We start from the raw sequence: 19,901 nt of genomic DNA, 5'->3' as shown, positions 1-19,901 counted from the left end.
GAGTCCCCCGCCACAAAGGCCAGGCCTCCACTCCAGGTCACATGTGGGCGCCCTGGGCTGGGTCAGGGCTCCCAGTGGGACTGAGGGAGAGTCACTCCCCGGGGTGCCCCGCATCTTAGTTGTTCGGAACATGCAGATTTCACCCCCTCCCCATGGCACACCTACATCACCCCCTATGCAGCCCCGTGCCTACGGTCACGGGTTTCCCACTGCGCCCACATGCCCCTCCCAGGGGTGGTCACCAGCACGCTCCTGCCCTGTCCATTCAGGCGGCATCACAAGTAAACGTTAGCACAGGACATGTGCCCCGACGGGCTCGTTCTGCGTGACCCCACGTCCTTGAGGCGGCCAGAACTTCGTTCCCTGGGACGCACAGACCCATGGTTTCCCCTCACCAAGGGCTGATGCCGGCGTCTGCACCGTTTTGGCTGCTGTGAACACGCGGGGACACCAGTCTCCCGGCTGCAGGGAGTGGGAATGTGGGAGTCGAGAGAGTCTTGGGGTTCAGGAACAGCGGTGCCTGCACATGCCCCCAGCCACGAGGGCGGGCTCCGGGAGAGCCTGGACAGCACCCATGCCTGGGCCTGGACGCTGGAACAAGGGGTCCCCTCCAGTGCCACGCGAGCCCACCTTCTGGGAGGTACGACCTTGGCACGTGGCCGCACCCCATCCTCTCGCTGAACGTCGACGCTCTCGGACTTTCCCGCGGTCCCGGCCTTGCCCCTCCCCTTCCCTCCTCTTGAACCAGCGCCGCCGCCTGGGACAGCGGTGGTCAGACCAGGACGCCCGCGGGCCAGGGACCCAGGCGCTGTCCCCGCCGGCCCGTCTACACGAGACCCGTCCACCAGTCCAGGTTTTGTACATTTATTCTTCTAATAACAAAATCATACAAAGCCAAGGCAGCGACAGAACCCCATGGGCCCTGACCAGAGGCTCGCAGGCTTCCTCGAGGCTCAGTGTGGACAGGGGTGCATGCAGCCGAGACCCCACCCCCACAGCCGCACAAGGTCTAGGTCATGGGTACAGGGTAGGGGTCCCGGGGGTCCCAGGGCCGTGCCTCCGCCCCCGACACGAGCGGGACCAAGGGCCAGAGAGATGGGTTTCGCCGCTGACCCCGGGCAGACCTACGGCGGGCGAGTATGGACTCCCCGAGCCCGGTGTGTTGGTTTGGCACACGCTCTGGCCGTGGTCACTCCGACGCGACGAGGACCCTCCGTGCCACACACGGCACCTCAGAAGCATCTGGACACACACACTTAGCCTCCACCCAACCTGAAATCTAGGGACCTGGCCGACTTCCCTGGGGGTCCAAGGAAGCCAGGAAGAGCCCAGGACGCAGCCACAGGCTTGTTCACAGAACCAGTCTCCTTACAGACATCCCGAATTATCACTGGAGAACCCCGAGGTGCTTTCATGAGTAAGTACACTGCGCAGTGAGGCCTGGGCACAATGACCACGACTGTCGACAGCCTCGGACCATCCCAACAGCCCCTAGTGCCCTGCACATGGCTGTCACATCCTGTGTGCTGGCCAGAGGGGACAGGCATGAGAAAACAGGCACACGGGCTCCGGTTCAAGTCCCCCAGGACCTCACGCAGCCCCGCAGCCCCTCCCTGGAGCCTGGTACGTGGCGATGGAGGGTGACGGGCGTGTGTATGCCGGTCGGGGAGCCGTGGGGTGACTGCGCAGAACCGGGCACAGTCGCCTGTGCAGGACGTGGCTCATACATCCCAGCTGCAAACCCAGCCTGGGCCTCTGTCCCTCAGGCAGCTTCCTGTACCCGGAACTCCCAGAACAGCCCATGCGTGATGACCACCCGTGTCCTCCTGTGGACATTCCTGCAACGGGCAGTCATGCTGACCAAGGCCACCCAGCTGAGCCCGAACAGACGGCTCTCCTCGGCCGTAACTTACAGGAACATAGACGGGCACTCACAGGGACAGGCACTGAGGAGGCTGACTGAGGGACTGAGGCCCTCTGCCACCTTCCTGAACAGACCCGTGGCCCAAGATGACCCTAAGTGTGAGCGGGATTTCTGGTGAACGTCCTGGGTGGGGCAGAACTTAACCGTAACCATAGCAACCAGGTAGGTCTGGCCACAGAAACCACTTTTGGAACCCACAGTCTGAGCGTGTGGCCAGTGTTACTGGTCCTGTCCCACGTCATCGCGAGCCTCCCTCGGGGACGCATGGCATGCTGAGGGCATCCACGCCTCCCCTCCACATGAGGAAATCTCTGCAGCTGCGTGCTGGCTCTTGGCCTAGGGGAGCAGAGCTGTGGGGCTAATCTGGAAACTTCTGTAGGAAGCCACATGTGGCGCGATCCCCAGCCTGCCCAGTGTGCTGCGAGGTGGGCTGAGGGTCAGGAGTAGATGGTGACCACCTCCCGGCCACTGCCCCGGACCAGAAGGACTCTGTCAAGCCCCTCGGTCAGGACCTCGAGGAACTCCATATCTGGGGTGACCTGAGTTAAGGACACAGCTGGCTGTGCCTATGGCACTCCCCGGCAGAGAGAACAGCACATGGGAACAGGGCCCCACCACGCAAGCCTGCGACGCCAACCCCAACCCACCAACCAGCCACAGCTAGATGCCCCACAGATGCTCAGGTCAGCGGCTCCCCCGCCCGCCCAACTGGGAGTGGGAGGCCGCTCGCACCCTGCGGGCTCCGGGAGCAGACAGAAGAGTCTGCCAAGAACTCAACCAGCCTGCCAGTCCCAGTCTGGTCACCAACCAGGCGCAGAGTCCTCCAGCTTGTGGTCACATCAAGGGCTCGAAGCCCAGGAGCCACCTGCTGGGACCCTCCCCCACCTCCCAGTGTCCGAGGGGAGGGCAGGGGTGTTTACCCCCGGAGGACACACAGTTAAAGGCGTGAGCCCAGCTCCGGGTAGAGCCAACCTGTGACCTCCAAGGTCAGGCCTGGCAGCCTCCACCCAACCAGGAGGGACCCCACCGGAGAGAGGCTGTGAGCTGGGGAACCACGGGTACTGGGGCTTGTCTAGGACAAATGGGACCTGGGGCCCCACATCTCAAGGACGACGTCCTGGTCGGGTCCGGGTCAGGGATGTGGTGATGGGCCCCACGGTGGGCATTTCTGGCCAGGGCTGTGTGTCTGCGTTCCGCTCACTCGTGGTCTAAGGCCCCTGCGTGTCCCAGGGTCTCCACTGAGGGTCTGAGTGGCCCAGGACACCCCACAGTTAACAGACACTCGAAACCAATCAAGACCATTCACCTAGGGCCCCCAGATGCTGCTTTCTGGCACCCATACCAGGGATGGGGGCCAGTCTGCTGCCCATGACTCCGAGGTCGCAGGTCCAGCCCACGTGTGGAGCTCTGGGCCCCCTGCCCCTGCCCCCACCCAAGAACCCTCGAGCAAGAGAAGCTGCGCCCCACACGCCCCACCCATCCCCAGGGAGCGGGCTGAAGCACAAAGGATACAGTTCTCGTCCCCCTGACGGTTCCGGGGAGGCCCCGGCATGTTGAGCAGGACCAGCTGTGCACCCCGGGACCTGCTGAGGACGACCCCGTTGAGCTTCAACGGCCGTGTGCATTCTCCGGACTTGGACTGGTTCCTGCAGGAGAGGGTCACCCAGGGCTCCAGCCCAGCCCCGGGGAAACACAGCAGGAGTCAAGTGGGGTCAGCTCCCCCAAAGACCCACGGGGGAGTAGCCTCCATGTGTGAGGCTGGGGAGCCCCGACCGGATGACCCTGCCCACGAGAGGGCTCTGGTCTCTCAATGTTCTTGGGGGGGGCGCATCACCAAACCCCAAGCTTCTGCAACTACGCATGTCCCCCATCGGACACTGCGTGTTGCTGGGCATGAAGGGCTGTCACTCGTGCACCCCAGCCAGAAGGCCAGGCCCAGCCCTGCCGCGCATGTGGCCCTTGAGCTAAGCTCCCCAACAGAGCACACAGGGGCTTCTCACTGGTCCCAACAGGGGCGGGAGTCCCAGGAGACCCCCGATGCGTCACGCAGAAACAGCCCAGGCACCCCGGCTCCAGGCCAGGGGTCCCGTCAGAAATGAAGCCACGAGGGTCCACACCGGGTCTTGGCCACCTGGACGCTGCTGCCCTCGGCAGAGGAGGGATGGACAAGCCTTCTAACCCCTTGTCACACGCTTCCTGCCCCTCGACCTCAGCCAACTGCGTGGTTCTGCGCACCTGGCCACGCAGGCCAAGTGCCCACAGTGCACCAACGGGTCCTCCAAGCGTGCCGGGCAAGACTCCTGACGGCTGCCCGCACTCCCTGGCGCTCAGGCACCCAGGGGGCCTCGTCCTGGTCTATCGCACGTGCACCACACGGCTACGGCTCCCCGCGGTGCTGAGCGTGTCCCAGGAAGCACTCAGGAGACGCTGCCCATGGGGGCCGACTGCCCCCTGAGCTGGAGAACCCTGGGGAATTCTGCCGGTTCCCGGGGGCACGCACGACAGGATCCACGGGCCCGGCTGCAGCCCTGCCGAGAGCAGCTCACTGCGCCCGACTCCAGACGGGCGGACAGAGGCCACTGCACAGTGTTCGTCAGGGAGGCCACACCCGGTCACCGGCTCGGCCATACGCACCCGTCACAACCACCAATTCCCAGGAGGAAAATAGGAAGCCGGACCCCCTCTGTCTAGTTTCTCCTGATAAAATTACAGACTGGGCACCTGTCCACGGCACAATCAGGGACCTTCCGTTACAAGAAGCACGAGTTAGCTGCCTGGATAGACCACAATTACCAGTGTTTTGGGGACAAGAGCCTCTCCAGAAATGAGCATCTGTGATACGGAAGGGTCCCTTACGGCCAAAGTCTGAGAACACATATAATCTTAAAATCAGGGGTTTGGGTCTGGCTCGAAGGGCCCCTGACCTCCAGGATGACGTGCCCTGTTGAGGTCACAAGGGCGCGGAGATGGCCAGCATGACCCTCGTGCTTCCAGAAGCCAGCAGGGAACCTGCTTCCGCTCCCGGCAGCCGGCTGAGAAACCACCAGGTAGGGGACTGGGTCCCCCTCGCACTGAATGTGACATCGCAGCACTTTCAAAACAGCCTCCAAGTGGACTCTGGGGGTGCTGGGCCGCCTGGGGGCCGGCGGGGGCCGCGGCGGATGCGCAGCTGTGTGCACAGAGGCCCCAGAGCACGGCCAACCACCCCGCCCATCAGTCCCGTGCCACCTTACAGGCCAACCTCTGCTCCTCCTGAAGCTTCCCCCAGCCGAGCCCTCAACCAGGAGCCCCCACGGACCCCAGGCGACAGCGTCCAGCAGGCCCACCGCTCACACGGTGCTCTAGGGAAGAAACCCTGTGCTTTTGTTCCCTTGAGGGTTCACGCAGGGAGCGCGCCTGGCTTGCAGGCGACCAGAGCAGACGGGGAACCGGGCGCCCACCCACCCTCCAGATCCCGCCACAGACACGGCTTCACGCGCTCCATGCCCACGTGCGCCCATCTGCGGGGTGTGTGCTCCACGGGGGCTCCAAGGGCTACAGAAGGAGGGCAGCCGCCCACCGCCCCTCCGCAGGGGACACGACTGCAGGTGCTGGGGCAGCTCAGGCAGGTCCCCCGCGGGCCCGCCCAGCTGACCCCGCGGTCGCAGCGTGCACGCGGTCCCACCCATGCCCCTCCCTCATGCCCCAGCCAGCAGCTTCCTGGGTGAAGAGGACCCAGGGCTGCGAGCAGGAGGTTCTGCCCCCCCAAAGCGGAGAGACTACCCACATGCTCCAGCTCTGGGACACTCAGCACCCCCAGATGCGGACGGAGCCGCCGAGCGCACCCACTCTCTGCTCCAGCGCGGGCTCAGGACCCGCCCTCCCCACGGCACCGTCCGTGCCCTCCTGGCAGCATGGAGCCCGGCTGTGCCCTGAGCCGTCGGGACAGACGGGAGCCAGCGACAGCCCAACTCCGCCCCAGGCACATGCACACATGCACACACGCACACACGGCTGCACACGCGTGCACACATGCTTCACAAGAGCCACGGGGGCTGAGCATGCGAGGGAGCAGGTCTGAGAAGCACCCTAAATAAGCGAGAGCACTTACAGGCTTCCCCATTCTCTAGGCAGGAGAGAAAACACAAAGAACTGGTCACTTCGGGAGGGAGTGTGAGGAACGCTTGTGAACACCGGGCACATCCCCGCTGCCTCCCCCAGCCCTCTTGGTCCTTCTCCGGGAGGGGGCCTGACCCTCAGGGCCCTCCCCCTACCTGGGCCAGCCCTGGTGGTGCCACGGGCCGAACTCTGACCCCCGTGGGCAGCCTGCACAGATGGCGGGGTCACAGCTGGGAATCCCCAGCCCCCATGAGCCCTGACCGCCAGCTGCTGGGACCCAGCAGAAGCAGACGCCGGGATCCCCGTGAATGCTGTCCCCGGGAAGTGCCTGCAGCCAGTGACCCTGAACCGTGAACCCTCCCATCCCCAGCCCCCGGGGCCCGTGGGCCAACACTCACGGCTTCAGGCTGAAGAGGTCCTTGAACCCGGAAACGCCCGGCTCCTTGTTCTTGTACTTCTCCGCGATCAGCTTCTCCTTGGTCCAGGTCATCTGCACCTTGTCTGGGGTGGACGGGGGCCTGGGTTCTGGTGACCACCACGGCATGGGATGCGGTATTCCTGTCGTGGATGGAGCTGAGCCTGGCGGGAAAGCAGGGCACGGGGGACAGGACCCATCTGTGATCTCTGCGCTCTCACTCACTCCCAAGACGACACAGGAGGAGGCGATGCCAGGACCCAGGGAGCAGCCCTCCCTCGCAGGGGACACGATGCCACTCCCGCCGCTGGTCCCCCTCCCCTGGGCACCAAACTCGGCCCTCTTCCTGCCTCAGCTCGGAGGGCCACGGAGAACGGCCCACGCCGCCGTGGCAACACGAGGGAACACCTGCCCCCGAACTCTGTACTTCATACAGCGCCACACACACAACCGCCTGACCTGTCCATCTGTCCCTCGGTCCTTTGTTCCCCGCTTTTCCGTCCACCCACCTCCCATCGCCCCCACCCCCCACCCCCTCACTCGTCAACAGCACAGGCAAAGTCAGGGCGCCCCGGTCCCGGGTGGGGCAGGCGTGGGGATGAGGACGCTGGCGTCGCCAGGACAGGCCTGGACAGGCCATGTGCAAACAAGACCATGACCCAGAGGTGCACAGAGGGGGTTGGGGCCGAGGGGATGACAGGAAGCAGGACAGAAGAAAACCGTGGGGTGACCTAAGGGAGGTCCCAGGACGGCGCCCGGAGGCGGCCCTTCAGCAAGGCTGGCGCGAGGGCTCACCGGGGCACCCGGCCAGACGAGCGACAGGAGGGAGGTGGTAGGCCAAGTGGGGGCCACTGCGGTTTGGGCAGGAGCAGGGCTGGGATGGCCAGAGGACACTGGCTCCGAGCAGACCCGTGTTGAGTGGACAGGGGCCCCGACCCTAGCCTGGGTGTGGATCACAGGGGCCCGGGAGCACGCGGGCAGGGAGAGGTGGCAGGGGCAGAACCGAGCCCTACCAGACATTCAGAAAACCAGGTGCGGGGACAGAGAGCGGGTCCCGGGGCCCCCAAGACCTGGTCCTGCAGGACGCGGCTCGGGGGGGCTTTCGCCGCCGTATGTGCATGGGGTACCAGGCGCCCACCCCCACCCCTGCACGCACCTCTCTCTCCTGCTCGGTCTTGGACAGCTGCATCTGCTTCAGCATCTGGGACCGATGCTCCATCAAACAGCGTCTTCTCGTACGTGAACGCCGAAATGTCGCTTTCAACCTTGGCAGTGGGGGAAGCGCACAAGCGAACATGTGCTCGGGCTCCCGAGCGCTTCCGCAAACGTCTGAGCTGCACCCAGTGTCCCCCGCCCACACCCATGTCCGCGGCTGCACCTGGTGCCTGTGCCGGCTGTCCCCCGCCCTCAGCCCAGTGGCCCCTGAATGGTGCGTGTGGGTTGACCACCATAGCTGCACCCATGTCTGCTCCTGCGTCCACTCCCGACGTGCGCCACAGCCCGTGGGAACCCCACACCAATGTGCACCCCACCCCATCCCGCACGCAGGAGGCACCACGACGGACAGACGCCGTCTTTTGCACAGGGCAACCAACGGCCTGCACAGGATGTGCCTGGCTGGGTGTACCCGGGGACCACAGGGCCAGGGATCCTCTCCTGAGTCCTCCTCCCTGTCCTGGGTGGGGTCGGTGTCCGGCGAGCACCACCTCAGCCCTCTTCGGCCCGAGGGCATGGAGTGCCCTGAGACCCTCCGCGGAGCTCCGAGCTCCAGTCCAGCAGGGCCACCCACCACGATCTGGCTCCCGTGCCACAAACGTGAGGGGAGGGACTCTGACATGTCGTTCCTGCGTCAGGCCACCTTACTGAACTCAGTATCTTCTCGGGTCTTCCAGAGAGTTGCGGGACATCGTCCGCACAAACATATCCTGCCTCCGACACCTTGGGCTCCAGCACCAGCTTTCCAGAAAGGGAGATGGGCATGGGCAGCCGCCTACTGCCGACCTCTGGGGACATTCGCGGGGGCTGGTTGTGGCCCAGGAGACCAACTCTGCCGGCCAGAGAGCCACAGACCCGGACTCCCCGGGAGCTCCTTACGAGATCTGCGAACTCCGTTCGTTGGGAAGCAGGTGTTAACAAGAAGCCCAAACCCTTCCTGCCCACACGCCCTGGTTCAGACGGGTTTTTCCAGTCACGCTGACCAGAGTCATCCTCCCTCATTAGGGCCCCGGCTGGCATTCGACACTGGCCTCCCCTTCGCCAAGGGGCTCCCTGCCTCCCAAGAACAGCGCCCTGGGCCCCCACTATCCACGGAGGTGGGCGGGGCTGTGCAGGTGAGCAGGGCCCGGGGTGGAGGCTGGTCCAGAAGCAGCGCAGGGACCTGCCCGCACTCCCAGTGGAAGGACCTGGAGAGGCAGGTTCCAGCCCACGGTCTGCTCACGGCTCCCACAGCCATGTGTGGCCTCGTGGGGCAGGACAAATGGCCCCGTCTCACGAAAGAGAGGCACTGCGTCCCTTAAACGCCACTTCCCAGTGAAACTCGTAATCGTGACTGAAATCAAGCAGGACCATTGGATTTTTGCCGCAAATAATTAACGCACCAAGTACAACTTGGGAACCTGAGTGAAACCAGCAGCTTTAAAACACAACTACAGGGTGCCTGGGGGCTGCAGCGAAGCGTCTGCCTTCGGCTACGGGTCCCGATCCCGGGGTCCTGGGGTCGGGTCCTGCATCAAGGAGTCTGCCTCTCTCTTCTCCCTGCCCATGCTGCCCTCGCCAACTGTCTCTCAAGTAAAAAAAATCTAAGTCTTAAAATTAAAAGAACAACCGCCGTTACTGTAAAATCACGCGAGTTTCATGCCCCACGCGATCCGGTCACACCCACCCCACGACTGCCTCCACCTCGGTCCTATCCAGCTCCCAGGACCCAACGTCACGAAAGACACTGAACACAGACAGAAGGGCTGGCAAAGTGACAGCAAGGGACAGAGGGGCACGGAGCCACCACGAAGACGCCTATGAGATCCCGGCAGCACAGCGCAACAGAACCACCACATGGTCCAGTGTAAGGCCCGAGGTGGGGAGGTCGCGTGAGTGCACGTGGACATGACCGGGGGAGACACCCTGAGAGACGCTGCTGGCAGGAGAGCACGCTCCTGCCCCAGGGGGCCCGCTCCAGGGCACCGTCTACAGGCGGGGACACTGGGAATTTGCAGACCAAGAGCCAGGACCACAGATTCACGACCTGCGATGGGCTGGCTGCCACGGCTGCCACGGCTGCCCGCAGGACACGCTGAGGAGGGTGCGTCCCTTCAGGGTCCCTCTGCCCTAAACCCGTCAGCCCAGGGCAGCCCTGAGCCCGGCCAGGGTACACAAGGCGCCACAGCTCTGCAAACTGGCCCAGAGGAGCCGGGGAGCGTGGGTCCCGGCCAGCGCAGGAGGGCAGCGGGCTCGGAACCCCCGGGAACCCTGCAGACCGCCTCACCATCTCCACCACCTCCACCTCCGCGCTGATCCTCAGGTGGTACAGGAACATCTGCAGGTCCTTCTTCATCTGGATGCTGTTGTCGTCCACCTGGGCCACCGTGAAGATGCGCATGCGGCACTTCCTCCACACCTGCGGGCGGGGCGGGGGCGGGGGCGGGGCTGGCATCCACGCGGCTGGCGAGCCCCGCCCCCGCAGACCCCGCCCCCAGCCAGTCCTGCCCCCGGCCTGCCGTGGAACCCCGCCCCCGTCCGTGGGACCCCGCCCCCGTCCGTGGGACCCCGCCCCCGTCCGCACCCGGCCCCGCCCACCTTGTGCTGCCGCAGCAGGAAGGGCAGCAGCATGAGCAGGCCCCCGTCGTGCACGACCCACCACACGTCGATGTCCCCGTCGCTGAAGCGCTCCTGGTTTTGCGGAAACAGGTCCACGTTTTTGGCCACGAGCAGGGCCTGCTGGGCAGCCGTCGTGTCTCGGACGGTTTCTGTGGAGAGGCAGGTCGCCCATGGACTTGCGGGCTCCGGCCGGCAGGGGAGGCAGGCGAGGCCACCGGGTCCCCGCGAAGCCCCGGCTGGCCACACGCTGAAGGCAGCCCGCCCCCGGCCCGAGAGCGGTGGGACCCCCGGGATCCGCACACCGCAGGGCTGGCCCGAACGGCAGCGAGGCCACTGAACCACGGGGTGCTCTCGCACGGGACCCCACGTGGCCCACGGGCCTGAGCGCAGTACCCACCCACGAAGTTCTTCCAGGAGAAGGTGTTGTCCTCCTGCTTCCAGGACTCGGGCCAGGCCATGAGCACCGTGTTGTGCCTCATGCCCCCCAGGCCGGCTGACTGAATCAGGTGGGACATGCCGTCCCTCAGGCTGGAGGACACCACCAGCTGGCAGAAGCCCTTGGTCTTCTCCACGGCCATCAGAGAGCGGATGTTCTGGGGAGACAAGCTGGGTCGGTGCCTTCTCGGGAAACTGGGGGGCCAACCGCATGTGGCCCCAGCCTCCGGAAGACCACCTCGCTCGTACCCCCGGGAGATGGGACGAACTCCCCCTTCCCCACATGCTGGCTGGTCGATGAGCCAGCTCCACGGAGGCCACATCCCAGCAGGAACCAGCCTGGCCCTTCCCCGAGAAGCCCCCGCTCAGCAAGCAGGGACACCAAAACAACGGAGGGCAAAGTGGGAGACAAGGTCAGGCCCGGCCAGCTGCTGCCACTTATACAGCGGGATGAATGCCATGTGCCCCCCCACCCAGCGGAGATGCTCCTGGTCAGTCCAGGAGTCGGGCCAGGTGGCAAGCCTGGGTCCTCGTCCCGAGACAGCCGCTGCTCCAACAGGCCCACGGACGGGGCTCCCCTCCCCTCGGGGACACCGTGGCTCTGGGCCCCCGCTGGGGCTGCACATCTGGGGTGAAACCCAGCTGGACCACCTCACACGTGCTCTCTAGACTCCTGACGCGGGGACAGGGCCAAGACACGGCAGAGCGGGGCCACAGCAGTCCCTCAGACGTGCTCACGCAGACTGCCAGGTGCACCAGAAAATGGGAATCTGGCGCAGACTCCGGAGTCCACGCCACCACTGACCCCACAACGTCCCCCTACAAACAATCCCGCGGCAAACGCGACGAGTCCACGGGCTACTTACCACACCGCTCACACGCGGAGACCCCAGAAACCCTCCCAGCACAAGCGCAGGGGCCTCGAGGCACAGAAGCCCGGACACGCACACGACCCAGGCCAGGAAGCTGACGCCAATATACGCGGCCCTCACGGGGGAAACCGGCGTCTCACGGCAACGCCGCGGGAAACACGATTTTGTGGGCAAACCACAGAAGTCCGGGACTGTGCGTGTGCACGGACAGCAGTCCCTGGTCTCAGGGGGAACGGACAGGGAACGCAGCCACACCACAAGTGACCCAGGCCGCGGACTCCCCACACCCCCACAGCTGCCCAGAACAGCCCCCGCGCGGAGAGCTGCAGCCTGCGACCCCACGGCCCTCGTGCTCCGAACCGACGCCATGGCCTCTCGCACCCCGCGGCGGCTTGGGGCCGGAGCTCGTCGCCACACGCACGAGGCCATCCACGTGGCCAAGGCACCAGGTGAAGTGGCCGTCCCGCCCAAGACGCAAAAGCGTGGACAGCACAAGGACAACGTCTGAACCCACAGCTGTGGTCAGCAACCGCCAGGCCAGAGCCCACGGGCTTAGGGTCCCGCGGAGAACGGCAGAGCTTCGGGGACATGGAGCAGCACGGAGCGCCCGGGACCGGGCTAAACCCGCAAGCCGGCGGCGCAAGGAGCTGGCTGTCTGGTGGAGGGCGGCGTCAGGAGGGCTGCACACCACCGCCCTGCACACCCTGCCTGGACCCAAGGAACCTCTGGCTGCAGCCTGATTCGGACACACTGACGTGGGGACACAGCAGCCCACTCCGACACGGGGCAGCTCCACCATCCGGCGACAGGGACGCACCCGAGAGCAGGAGACTGAGCTGCGCTGCCTGCACGGTGAGAGAGGAGTACGGGCCAGCAGGGACAGAGCCCAGGCCGAACTGTGGGGGGCACCGGGGAGCGGGCCGGTGGGCGGATGTCTCCAGGGCCAGGGCCTCTAGCCTGCGGACGCTCCGCCCCACGTCTCTGGGCAGTCCTGACAGAACCCAGAAACCACGGTCCTCCATGAAACCAGACGGCCGTGCTCAGCAGCGTAGAGCCTCAGACGTGCAGACCCTGCCGGTCCAACCTCCCTGCGCAGGGCAGGCAGAAGACGCCTCCCTCACCTGCCCACCGTCCCCTCCCCGCCAGCCAGCCCCACCGCGCCTGCCCACCTCCTCGGCCCGCTGGGCCTCCGTGTGCTTGTCCAGGTAGGTGCCCTCCAGCACGGAGCCCACGATGGTCAGGCCCTTGCCGGCCTTGAGCTGGGCGGTGAGCGACAGGAGGCGGGGGTGCTTCACGCGCTGCTCCTCGTCAAGGCTCAGCATGACCAGCACCTGGGGCCTGCGGTCGGGGCGACGGTCACCCCGTGCTCTCCAGCAGGGGACAGGCCAGCCCGGCTCCGGGCGCCTCTCGGCACAGATCTTCCCCATCCTCCCAGAAGCACGGACACGCAGCTGGCGGCCCACACGCTTACTCCCTTCCTTGGCAGGACCCCAGGGAGGGCAACTCATCCCGTGCCCCACCTACCACACTACCTGGGTCTGGCCTGGTGCCCAGAGGCACGCTGACCGCGTCCCGGCCCACCACTGTGAAGTGAAGGAAGGTGCTAGAAGCTCTCGAAATAACCACTCCCCAAAAAGCACAGCAATGACTTCTGTCTCTGAAGCGTAATGCTACTAGAGACGACACTCCGTGCCTTCACAGGGCGTGAGGCCGGTCGGGGAGGCTGGGGCGCTCACCTCCAGTTCTTGGTGTGGGGGGGGCCGTGCTCCACACGCAGCAGGGCGTAGTGGGCTGCATTTAGGGACAGTCCCCTGATGCCATCACCCACATCCTTCTCGGCCCTGCGAGGAAGGGGCAGCAGTGAGGTACTCGGGAAGGGACCCCAGGGCCAGGGCCCAGAGCTTCACTGGACCACAGGCCTCCTGGGGCAGCCTCCCGGAGCAGCCAGCGTGGGGTCTGTGTGGACACGGGGACACTGACAAGCGCAGCTGGATCGGTGGCCCTGGCCTCACCGGGAGTGGTCACATCGTGACACTCCTTGACCAGCCTGGGAAGAGCTGGAGGGGGCCTCCAGGCAGTGGCCAGGACCCCTCTGACCCCGCCCCCCTGGAGAAATGCCCCAGGGATGGACCGGTGCGCTGGGATGTGCTCTGGGATGCACTTTTGGGAATCCTGAAATCCATCACACGTCCCTTCTCTCGATGGATGGACTTCGAAGTTCTCGGAAATGTCACAAATACCAAGGAATCCATTCAAAGTAACAAATGCGGGTCTCCCCCGCTGGGACAAGCATGCGGCTGGACAGAGCAGCCCAGCTGAGCCCTGGGACAGGGGTCTGACTCCCACGGTGAGGGTCCCCAATCCCCTGGGCTATGCTGACCCCACGGGGACACCCCGCACCTGCCCCCTCCCCCGGCCAGGCGACACAGAGCCCACGCGGACACCCCGCAGGGAGCCCGGCCCCGGCCGCGGCGCTCACCCGCGGTACTCGATGTACTTGTAGATGCAGCCGGCGATGAGCATGGCGACGAGGGCGTAGTACCAAGAGCAGATGAACATGAGCGCAAGGCACAGGCTCATGCCCAGGAACGACAGCGCCCTAGGAGGACAGAGTCGCACGCCTGCCACGCCCAGGACCCCGTGACGAGGACCCCACTCAGCTACGACAAGGCGGCAGCAGTGACAGCGATGACCACGTGCCCCCTGCCCCCCTTCCCAGGGCGCTCGAGCACCCCACGGGCCACAACGCACAGCGGGCTTCCCACATCCGCTACGCACCCCGGTGGCACGGAGACCGAGCAGCCCACGGTAGCAGGTGCTGAGGCTGGCCCCCAGCGGGGACCTCGGCCCACTGGATGCTCGAGGGGCCTGGGTGACCCACACGGGCCCTGGGTCCTCCCCGGCTTGGCTGCGGCCGGTTCTACAGAGACCATCAGGGCCCCCGTGGCCGGCGGACGTGCTCACCAGTGGTAGTATCTGAAGCGTGGGCGCCAGTTAGGCGTTCGCAGCAGGGTCTGCACGGCGCAGGCCAGGTTCACAAACATGTAGCACATGAGGAAAAACCTGGAGGTACAACACCAGGACCACAGAAGCCAGGTCAGGTCCCACGGTCCCGACCTGCAGGAACCACGTGGTCTCCCCACCCCCCCACACAGCACAGCCCCTCCCACCCCCCTCCCTGCCCCCCCCCCATCCACAGCACCGTTCCACGAGGGCCACGCGGCCCCCACGACCGTGTGCATCCCCCCTCCCCAGAGCAGGGCCACATACACCTCCTTGTGGACGAGCAGCAGCCCCACCTCCATGGCCCGTCCCCTCAACCTCCTGCTGGGCCCGCAGCCACTCACATGGACAGGATGGGGGGCCACGCTGTCCAGGGAGGCGATCAGGATGCCGTCTCGCAGATGAGGGCCGTGAGCAGCAGGGCCCACGTGGGCTCCCCATTGGCCTTCCCGTGGCCAAACACCTGCAGAGAGAGAGCAGGTGGGCTGCGGGCACGGGACAGATGCCACGGGAGCAACAACCCGCGTTCCCGAAGCCCAGCATCTCACGTGCAGCCAGCCCCAGCGCGGCTTGGACAGGACGGAGCTTTCTGGACCCTCCCCAGCCCAGGCAACAGGAAAACCCAGCATCTAGAACCACCACCAGGCCTCCCAGCGCTCAGGATGGGGGTGAAGGTGACCCCTGCATGTGCTGGAGGGCAGCTTCCCGGGCATTCTAAGGCCAGCCTCCCAAGGGGAGATGCAGGGTCCCCATGGCACAGGTACTCAGGAAAACTCCATGAGGCCCCCCCTGCAAGGGGCCTGGACCCTTCTCCATGGCACAGGGCAGGACCATGTGGAGGCCACGCCTGTCTCTAGGACTCCAGCTTCCAACGCTTTTCTAGCACAGTCCCTGCTGCCTGGGGGCTTTGGGGAGGGACCTGCAGAGCACACAGCAGACACACATGTAAGGGCCCCAGAAACAAACACGGGGGGTGGGGCACGGGGGACAGCACAACTGCCACTTCCCCTCCTGAGAGCGATGCCCGATCCAGGGTCCCGGGGCAGCCAGCACGTGACCTTGTCTGCGCACAGGCCCACGGATGGGAGCTGCGGAGTCCGCTGGAACCTTCCCGGGAGCAGAGGCGAGGACTGCACCCCAGAGCGGGGAGACCGGCCCCACACCCAGATAACAAAGGGGCCTTACGTGCCCCAGAGCCCCCAGAGAAACCCCGGCACCAGCCCCTCAAAAGGGACTCGACTTGTGTTTGCAGATGTGAGCTTTACAGTGACTCAGCCCGCCGGGGCAGCCCTAATCCAGATGACCGCGTCCTTGTGAGAAAAGGCAGAGATAGAAGCACAGGAAGGCCAGGCGCAGACCAGGGCAGGTGGTGTCTATACACCAAAGACAAACTGGCCTTGTCCACACCTGCGTCTGGAACTTCCTGCTCCCGGAATGTGAGCAAATCCTGTGTTGTCTGAGCCCTACCTGTGGCCTTTGGGGCCCCAAGACACTAAGGCCTCGGCCCCTTGAGCTCATTCCAGAAGCCTCCGTCCTCAGGGGAGGGGACACTGCATCCCAGCAGGATGGACGCTGGCCCTGTAGGAGGCGGGGGCTCCCCGGGTTGCTTCCACAGCCCCGCCCCGCTCCCACACGCACCTGCACCCTCAGCCCGTGACCACCTGGGGCAGGGCTGCCGGGCGGGCAGTGGGGATGCGGGTCCGTCTGTTAACCGTGAAGCTCGAGCTCGGCACACACTCAAGACCCGGAGACACCCCTTCCCCGCGGGGCCCTGCTCTCCGGCCGGCGGCCCCGCTTACCTGCAGGAAGGGGATGATGCCGTCACGGGCGATCGCTTGCAGCAGGCGTGGTGCCCCCCGTGAGGCTCTGCAGGCCGGCCCCGCAGGTCGAGGAAGAAGGAGCCGATGACGATGACCCAGGGGGGACGGCCAGGCCAGCATGCCGATGACCAGCTTCCCCTGCAAGGGCCTCCCCGAACCTACAGGCGGGCAGACTTTCAGATACCAGCTGAAAACATAAACGTCCTCCCACGTTTTGAGCCAGAATGAGGGCACTACCACCCTAACAGCCCTCTCTCACGAGCAGGGAACCACGTCGCTCCCGAGCACGGGCGCCGGCACAGCCCTGTTGTCTGGGACAGCACAGAACCCCCCACGCTCTCAGGGAGAGCGCTCCCCCGCTCCAGGCTGAAGCAGGACAGGACACACACTGCAAGGCGAACAGAAGCCCCCAAGAGGGCCACAGGGCTTCCTGCTCCCCGCTCAAAGCCTCAATCCTGGGGGAGGTCCCAAGAGAACCAGATGCTGACCCGAAGCTTGCAGACGCCACAAACACAAACCAACATACTTATCTCGTAAGACCACGCCTTCGATGCAGGCCCCGAAGAGCACGATGCAGGACAGGTCTGCGGCGGGGGTCAAGGAAACAGCGGACCGATGTCACCCACAAAGCCCTGGCTGCAGACGCGCCCGAACCAGCCCGTGCCCCCTCCTGCCCCCGCCCAGCGCACGGCTGTGACCCCACAGCCCTCGGAGGGACATCGTCATGGCCCCGCCCTGACTGCCGTGGGTCAGGGGGCACACAGCCGGTGGCATCACTGCCATTGGTGCCCAGAAGAGACAGCGTGGCGGCTGCATGCCACCGCCGTGACCGTGCACGGGCCCCACGCACCGCGCCCGCAGTCACGGGTCACCGCCACGTCAGCTTCGATGACACGGGGGGCTATCCACGGTTTACAAAGAACGGCTCGTGCGCGAGACGGTGGCGTCCCCGTGGCGTCTTCGCTGTCCTCCGGCGGGCAGACGCCGGCCGGCTCCTCCCCCCGGGCAACAGCGGGCAGAGGATGGGCTCCGACCTCTCGGCCCCTCTGAGGATACAAATGAAGGACGTCGTCACGATGGCCAGGATGGTCCCTGTGGGGATCGACTTCTGGGCGTCCCTGAGGTCCCCAGACCGGTTCGAGCCCGCCATGATACCTACAGAAACCGCCGAAGGGCCTACAGTGACCACAAACCCGCCAAACACTGCCCGCCAAGCCACAACTCACGGGGAGGGTGCTGCGGGACTGAAGAGACGCACCGGGAACCTGCACCCGCCCCTGCGCCGTGGCGTTCAGGCTCGTGGAGGGGAAGCCCAGGCGGCGGCCAGAGGGCCCAGCAGAGGCCGCGCACGTGGATGGCTGCAGGCACAAGGCCACGCGGGGGCCGCTGAAGGGCATCCCGGTGGGGGTGAGGCACCAGGGCACGCACGCCAAGGGTTGTCCCAGAACGTCAGCCGACTGTTGCGTAAGGATGACCCGAGGGTCCATGTGGAGCCACCACGGTCTGCGACTTTGAGTGACACCGCTCCGTGTGGGGTGCTCAGGACAAAGCTCCTTCCTGCACCCCAATCAGCATGCAGGGAGCAGAGACCCCAAGGCCCGCTGTCTATGGGTCCGGGGCAGGTGTGCACCGCAGAGGGACAGGGCGGGGCCTCACCGGTCACGGAGGGGAAGTAGATGCCGACCAGCATGGTGAAGTAGGTCATGATGTCAGTGAGGACGTAGGGCAGGACCGCTGGTCCTGCTCTCCTCCAGCACGGACACCGACGGCGAGCCCTTCCTCTCCACCAACGCTCCCTTGTCCGCATACGTGCTCCACAGGTTATCTGCAAGCAACAGGCCAGCGGTAAGATTCCAGAAGGCGGCAGAGGCGAACAGCTGACCAGATCCCACGGGCTTCCACCCAACGGGAAGAGACACAACCTGTCCCAGAAGAACCAGACAAGCCCCGTCATCCCCACCGCGACCCTGTGTGCACCCGGCAGGAAACCCTGAGGAAGGAAGGGTCGGCTGCCTGTGGCCCCATGCGGAACCCCAGGGCGCTCACCCAGCAGGACGCCACTGGCCACGCCAGGGATGCCCTGGATCTCCGTGAGGTTGTTCTGGGCGAAGTACTCGTCACAGGTGGCGTTGGGCATGGAGGTGTTGCAGAAGAGGCCCCAGAGCGCGGTGGGCACCGTGCCGTTGTTGGCAGCGTGGAACTTGGCACACACGTCGAAGCCGCGTCTGGACAAGGTACGGTTCCCCAGCAGACAGACCCTAAGGCGGGGGGGTCTGGTGTGAGGGGCGCACGGGCCCTTCTCGGCCACTGGCGTTGGGCGCAGCAAAGCCACTTCTGTCACTCCGCCCTGGGCGCCGGAAGGCCACGGGGCTGTGCGGGGCGGGGGCCGCAGCAGGACCTCAGCGGTCCCTCACAACCCTGCTCCTGTTCTAGGCTCGGCCCGGTGCGGTGCAGAGCTCGGCGCAAGCTGGGGCGTCTGATGCCAGCATTTCCCTCCGCACAAGGAGCCCAGGGGGGTCGGTGCTGACCACCACCCAGCTGGCCAGCCCCCTGCAGCGTCAGCCCTGTGGCTGTGGGACCCACATGCCAGCCTGACAGACCACAGCCCGCGCCCCTGCTCTGTGACCTTAGCCCCCTTCCTTGGGACTCGGGCTCCACCTCCAGAGGACAGACAGGAGAACCACCCATGGGGGTTCCTGGGAGGACCAGGGGGCACCTCACGAGGAGCTCAGGGCTGCCTGACTGCCCTTGGGGTCAGCAGCTCCCGGTCACCTCGACCGTCACTAGACCCACCCACCCGTGCACACAGCACAACCACACAAGAAGCCTGTGGGCTCATCCCAGAGCTGGGCCAGAGCAGGGCCGTCGGCACCCCCAGCACTGCCACCCAGACTGCCCACACGGTCATCGGCGCAGGCGAGGCAGGAGAACTCGCTGCCCGGGCCCCAGACTCACGGGACGTCTGGTGGGTCGAAGGCGGACTTGATGACGCCGGCGTAGATGGAGAGAATGGACAGCACCACGCAGGCCAGGAACACCAGAGCCAGCTTATTGACGTACTTGACGCCCACGAAGACCACCATGGCCATGAGCGCCAGCGTGCACGTCCCGTACACACGCATGTTGTGGAGCATGGCCGCGGCCTCGCCTTCCGCGGTCTCCGCCTGGACGATGGCCGCGCTGGGGGAGATGTAGGTCTGCGGAGCACGGAGGGCGTCACGGAGGGCTGCCAACCACCCACACCTGGACGGTGGCCCCCAGGGCCGGTGCCTGTCTGCAGGGCTGGGCCCTCCCCGGCTGTGGGCCCACCTGCCCGGACGCGTGGACAGTGGGCCCTGGACAGCGGACAGACATGGACAGCTCAGAGACGCTGCCCCTGCCGCCCATGTTGTGGAGGCCAGCCCCTGGGCAGCACCCTCAGCTCACCTTGCAGGCCGGGGGCCAGCACGACCTAACAACCTGGGAGTGAGCTCGTCTCTGCGGGGGCCCTACTGTGTGCGTGCCACAGGACGGACGGATTC

General features: G+C 65.7%; 1 protein-coding gene across 1 annotated transcript in view; it reads right to left on the bottom strand.

Moving 5' to 3' along the window:
- Positions 1-848: 848 nt before the first annotated feature.
- The window catches only part of SLC12A7 (solute carrier family 12 member 7), a 40,321-nt gene continuing 21,268 nt past the window's right edge, over positions 849-19,901 (bottom strand). The window contains 24 exon segments of the mRNA XM_032337848.1: positions 849-2,453; positions 3,437-3,570; positions 6,421-6,536; positions 6,538-6,595; positions 7,592-7,659; positions 7,661-7,702; positions 9,919-10,050; positions 10,230-10,399; positions 10,648-10,843; positions 12,727-12,895; positions 13,294-13,398; positions 14,037-14,156; positions 14,522-14,620; positions 14,905-15,023; positions 16,360-16,416; positions 16,418-16,450; positions 16,452-16,481; positions 16,483-16,538; positions 16,899-16,964; positions 17,437-17,535; positions 18,037-18,112; positions 18,114-18,205; positions 18,427-18,638; positions 19,336-19,577. Coding sequence (XP_032193739.1) covers positions 2,362-2,453; positions 3,437-3,570; positions 6,421-6,536; positions 6,538-6,595; positions 7,592-7,659; positions 7,661-7,702; positions 9,919-10,050; positions 10,230-10,399; positions 10,648-10,843; positions 12,727-12,895; positions 13,294-13,398; positions 14,037-14,156; positions 14,522-14,620; positions 14,905-15,023; positions 16,360-16,416; positions 16,418-16,450; positions 16,452-16,481; positions 16,483-16,538; positions 16,899-16,964; positions 17,437-17,535; positions 18,037-18,112; positions 18,114-18,205; positions 18,427-18,638; positions 19,336-19,577 — 2,583 coding nt within the window. The 3' untranslated portion in view covers positions 849-2,361.

Source organism: Mustela erminea, chromosome 3, assembly GCF_009829155.1.
Source record: "Mustela erminea isolate mMusErm1 chromosome 3, mMusErm1.Pri, whole genome shotgun sequence".
Taxonomy (NCBI): Eukaryota; Metazoa; Chordata; class Mammalia; order Carnivora; family Mustelidae; genus Mustela; species Mustela erminea.
This window is presented reverse-complemented; position numbering and strand designations above follow the sequence as displayed.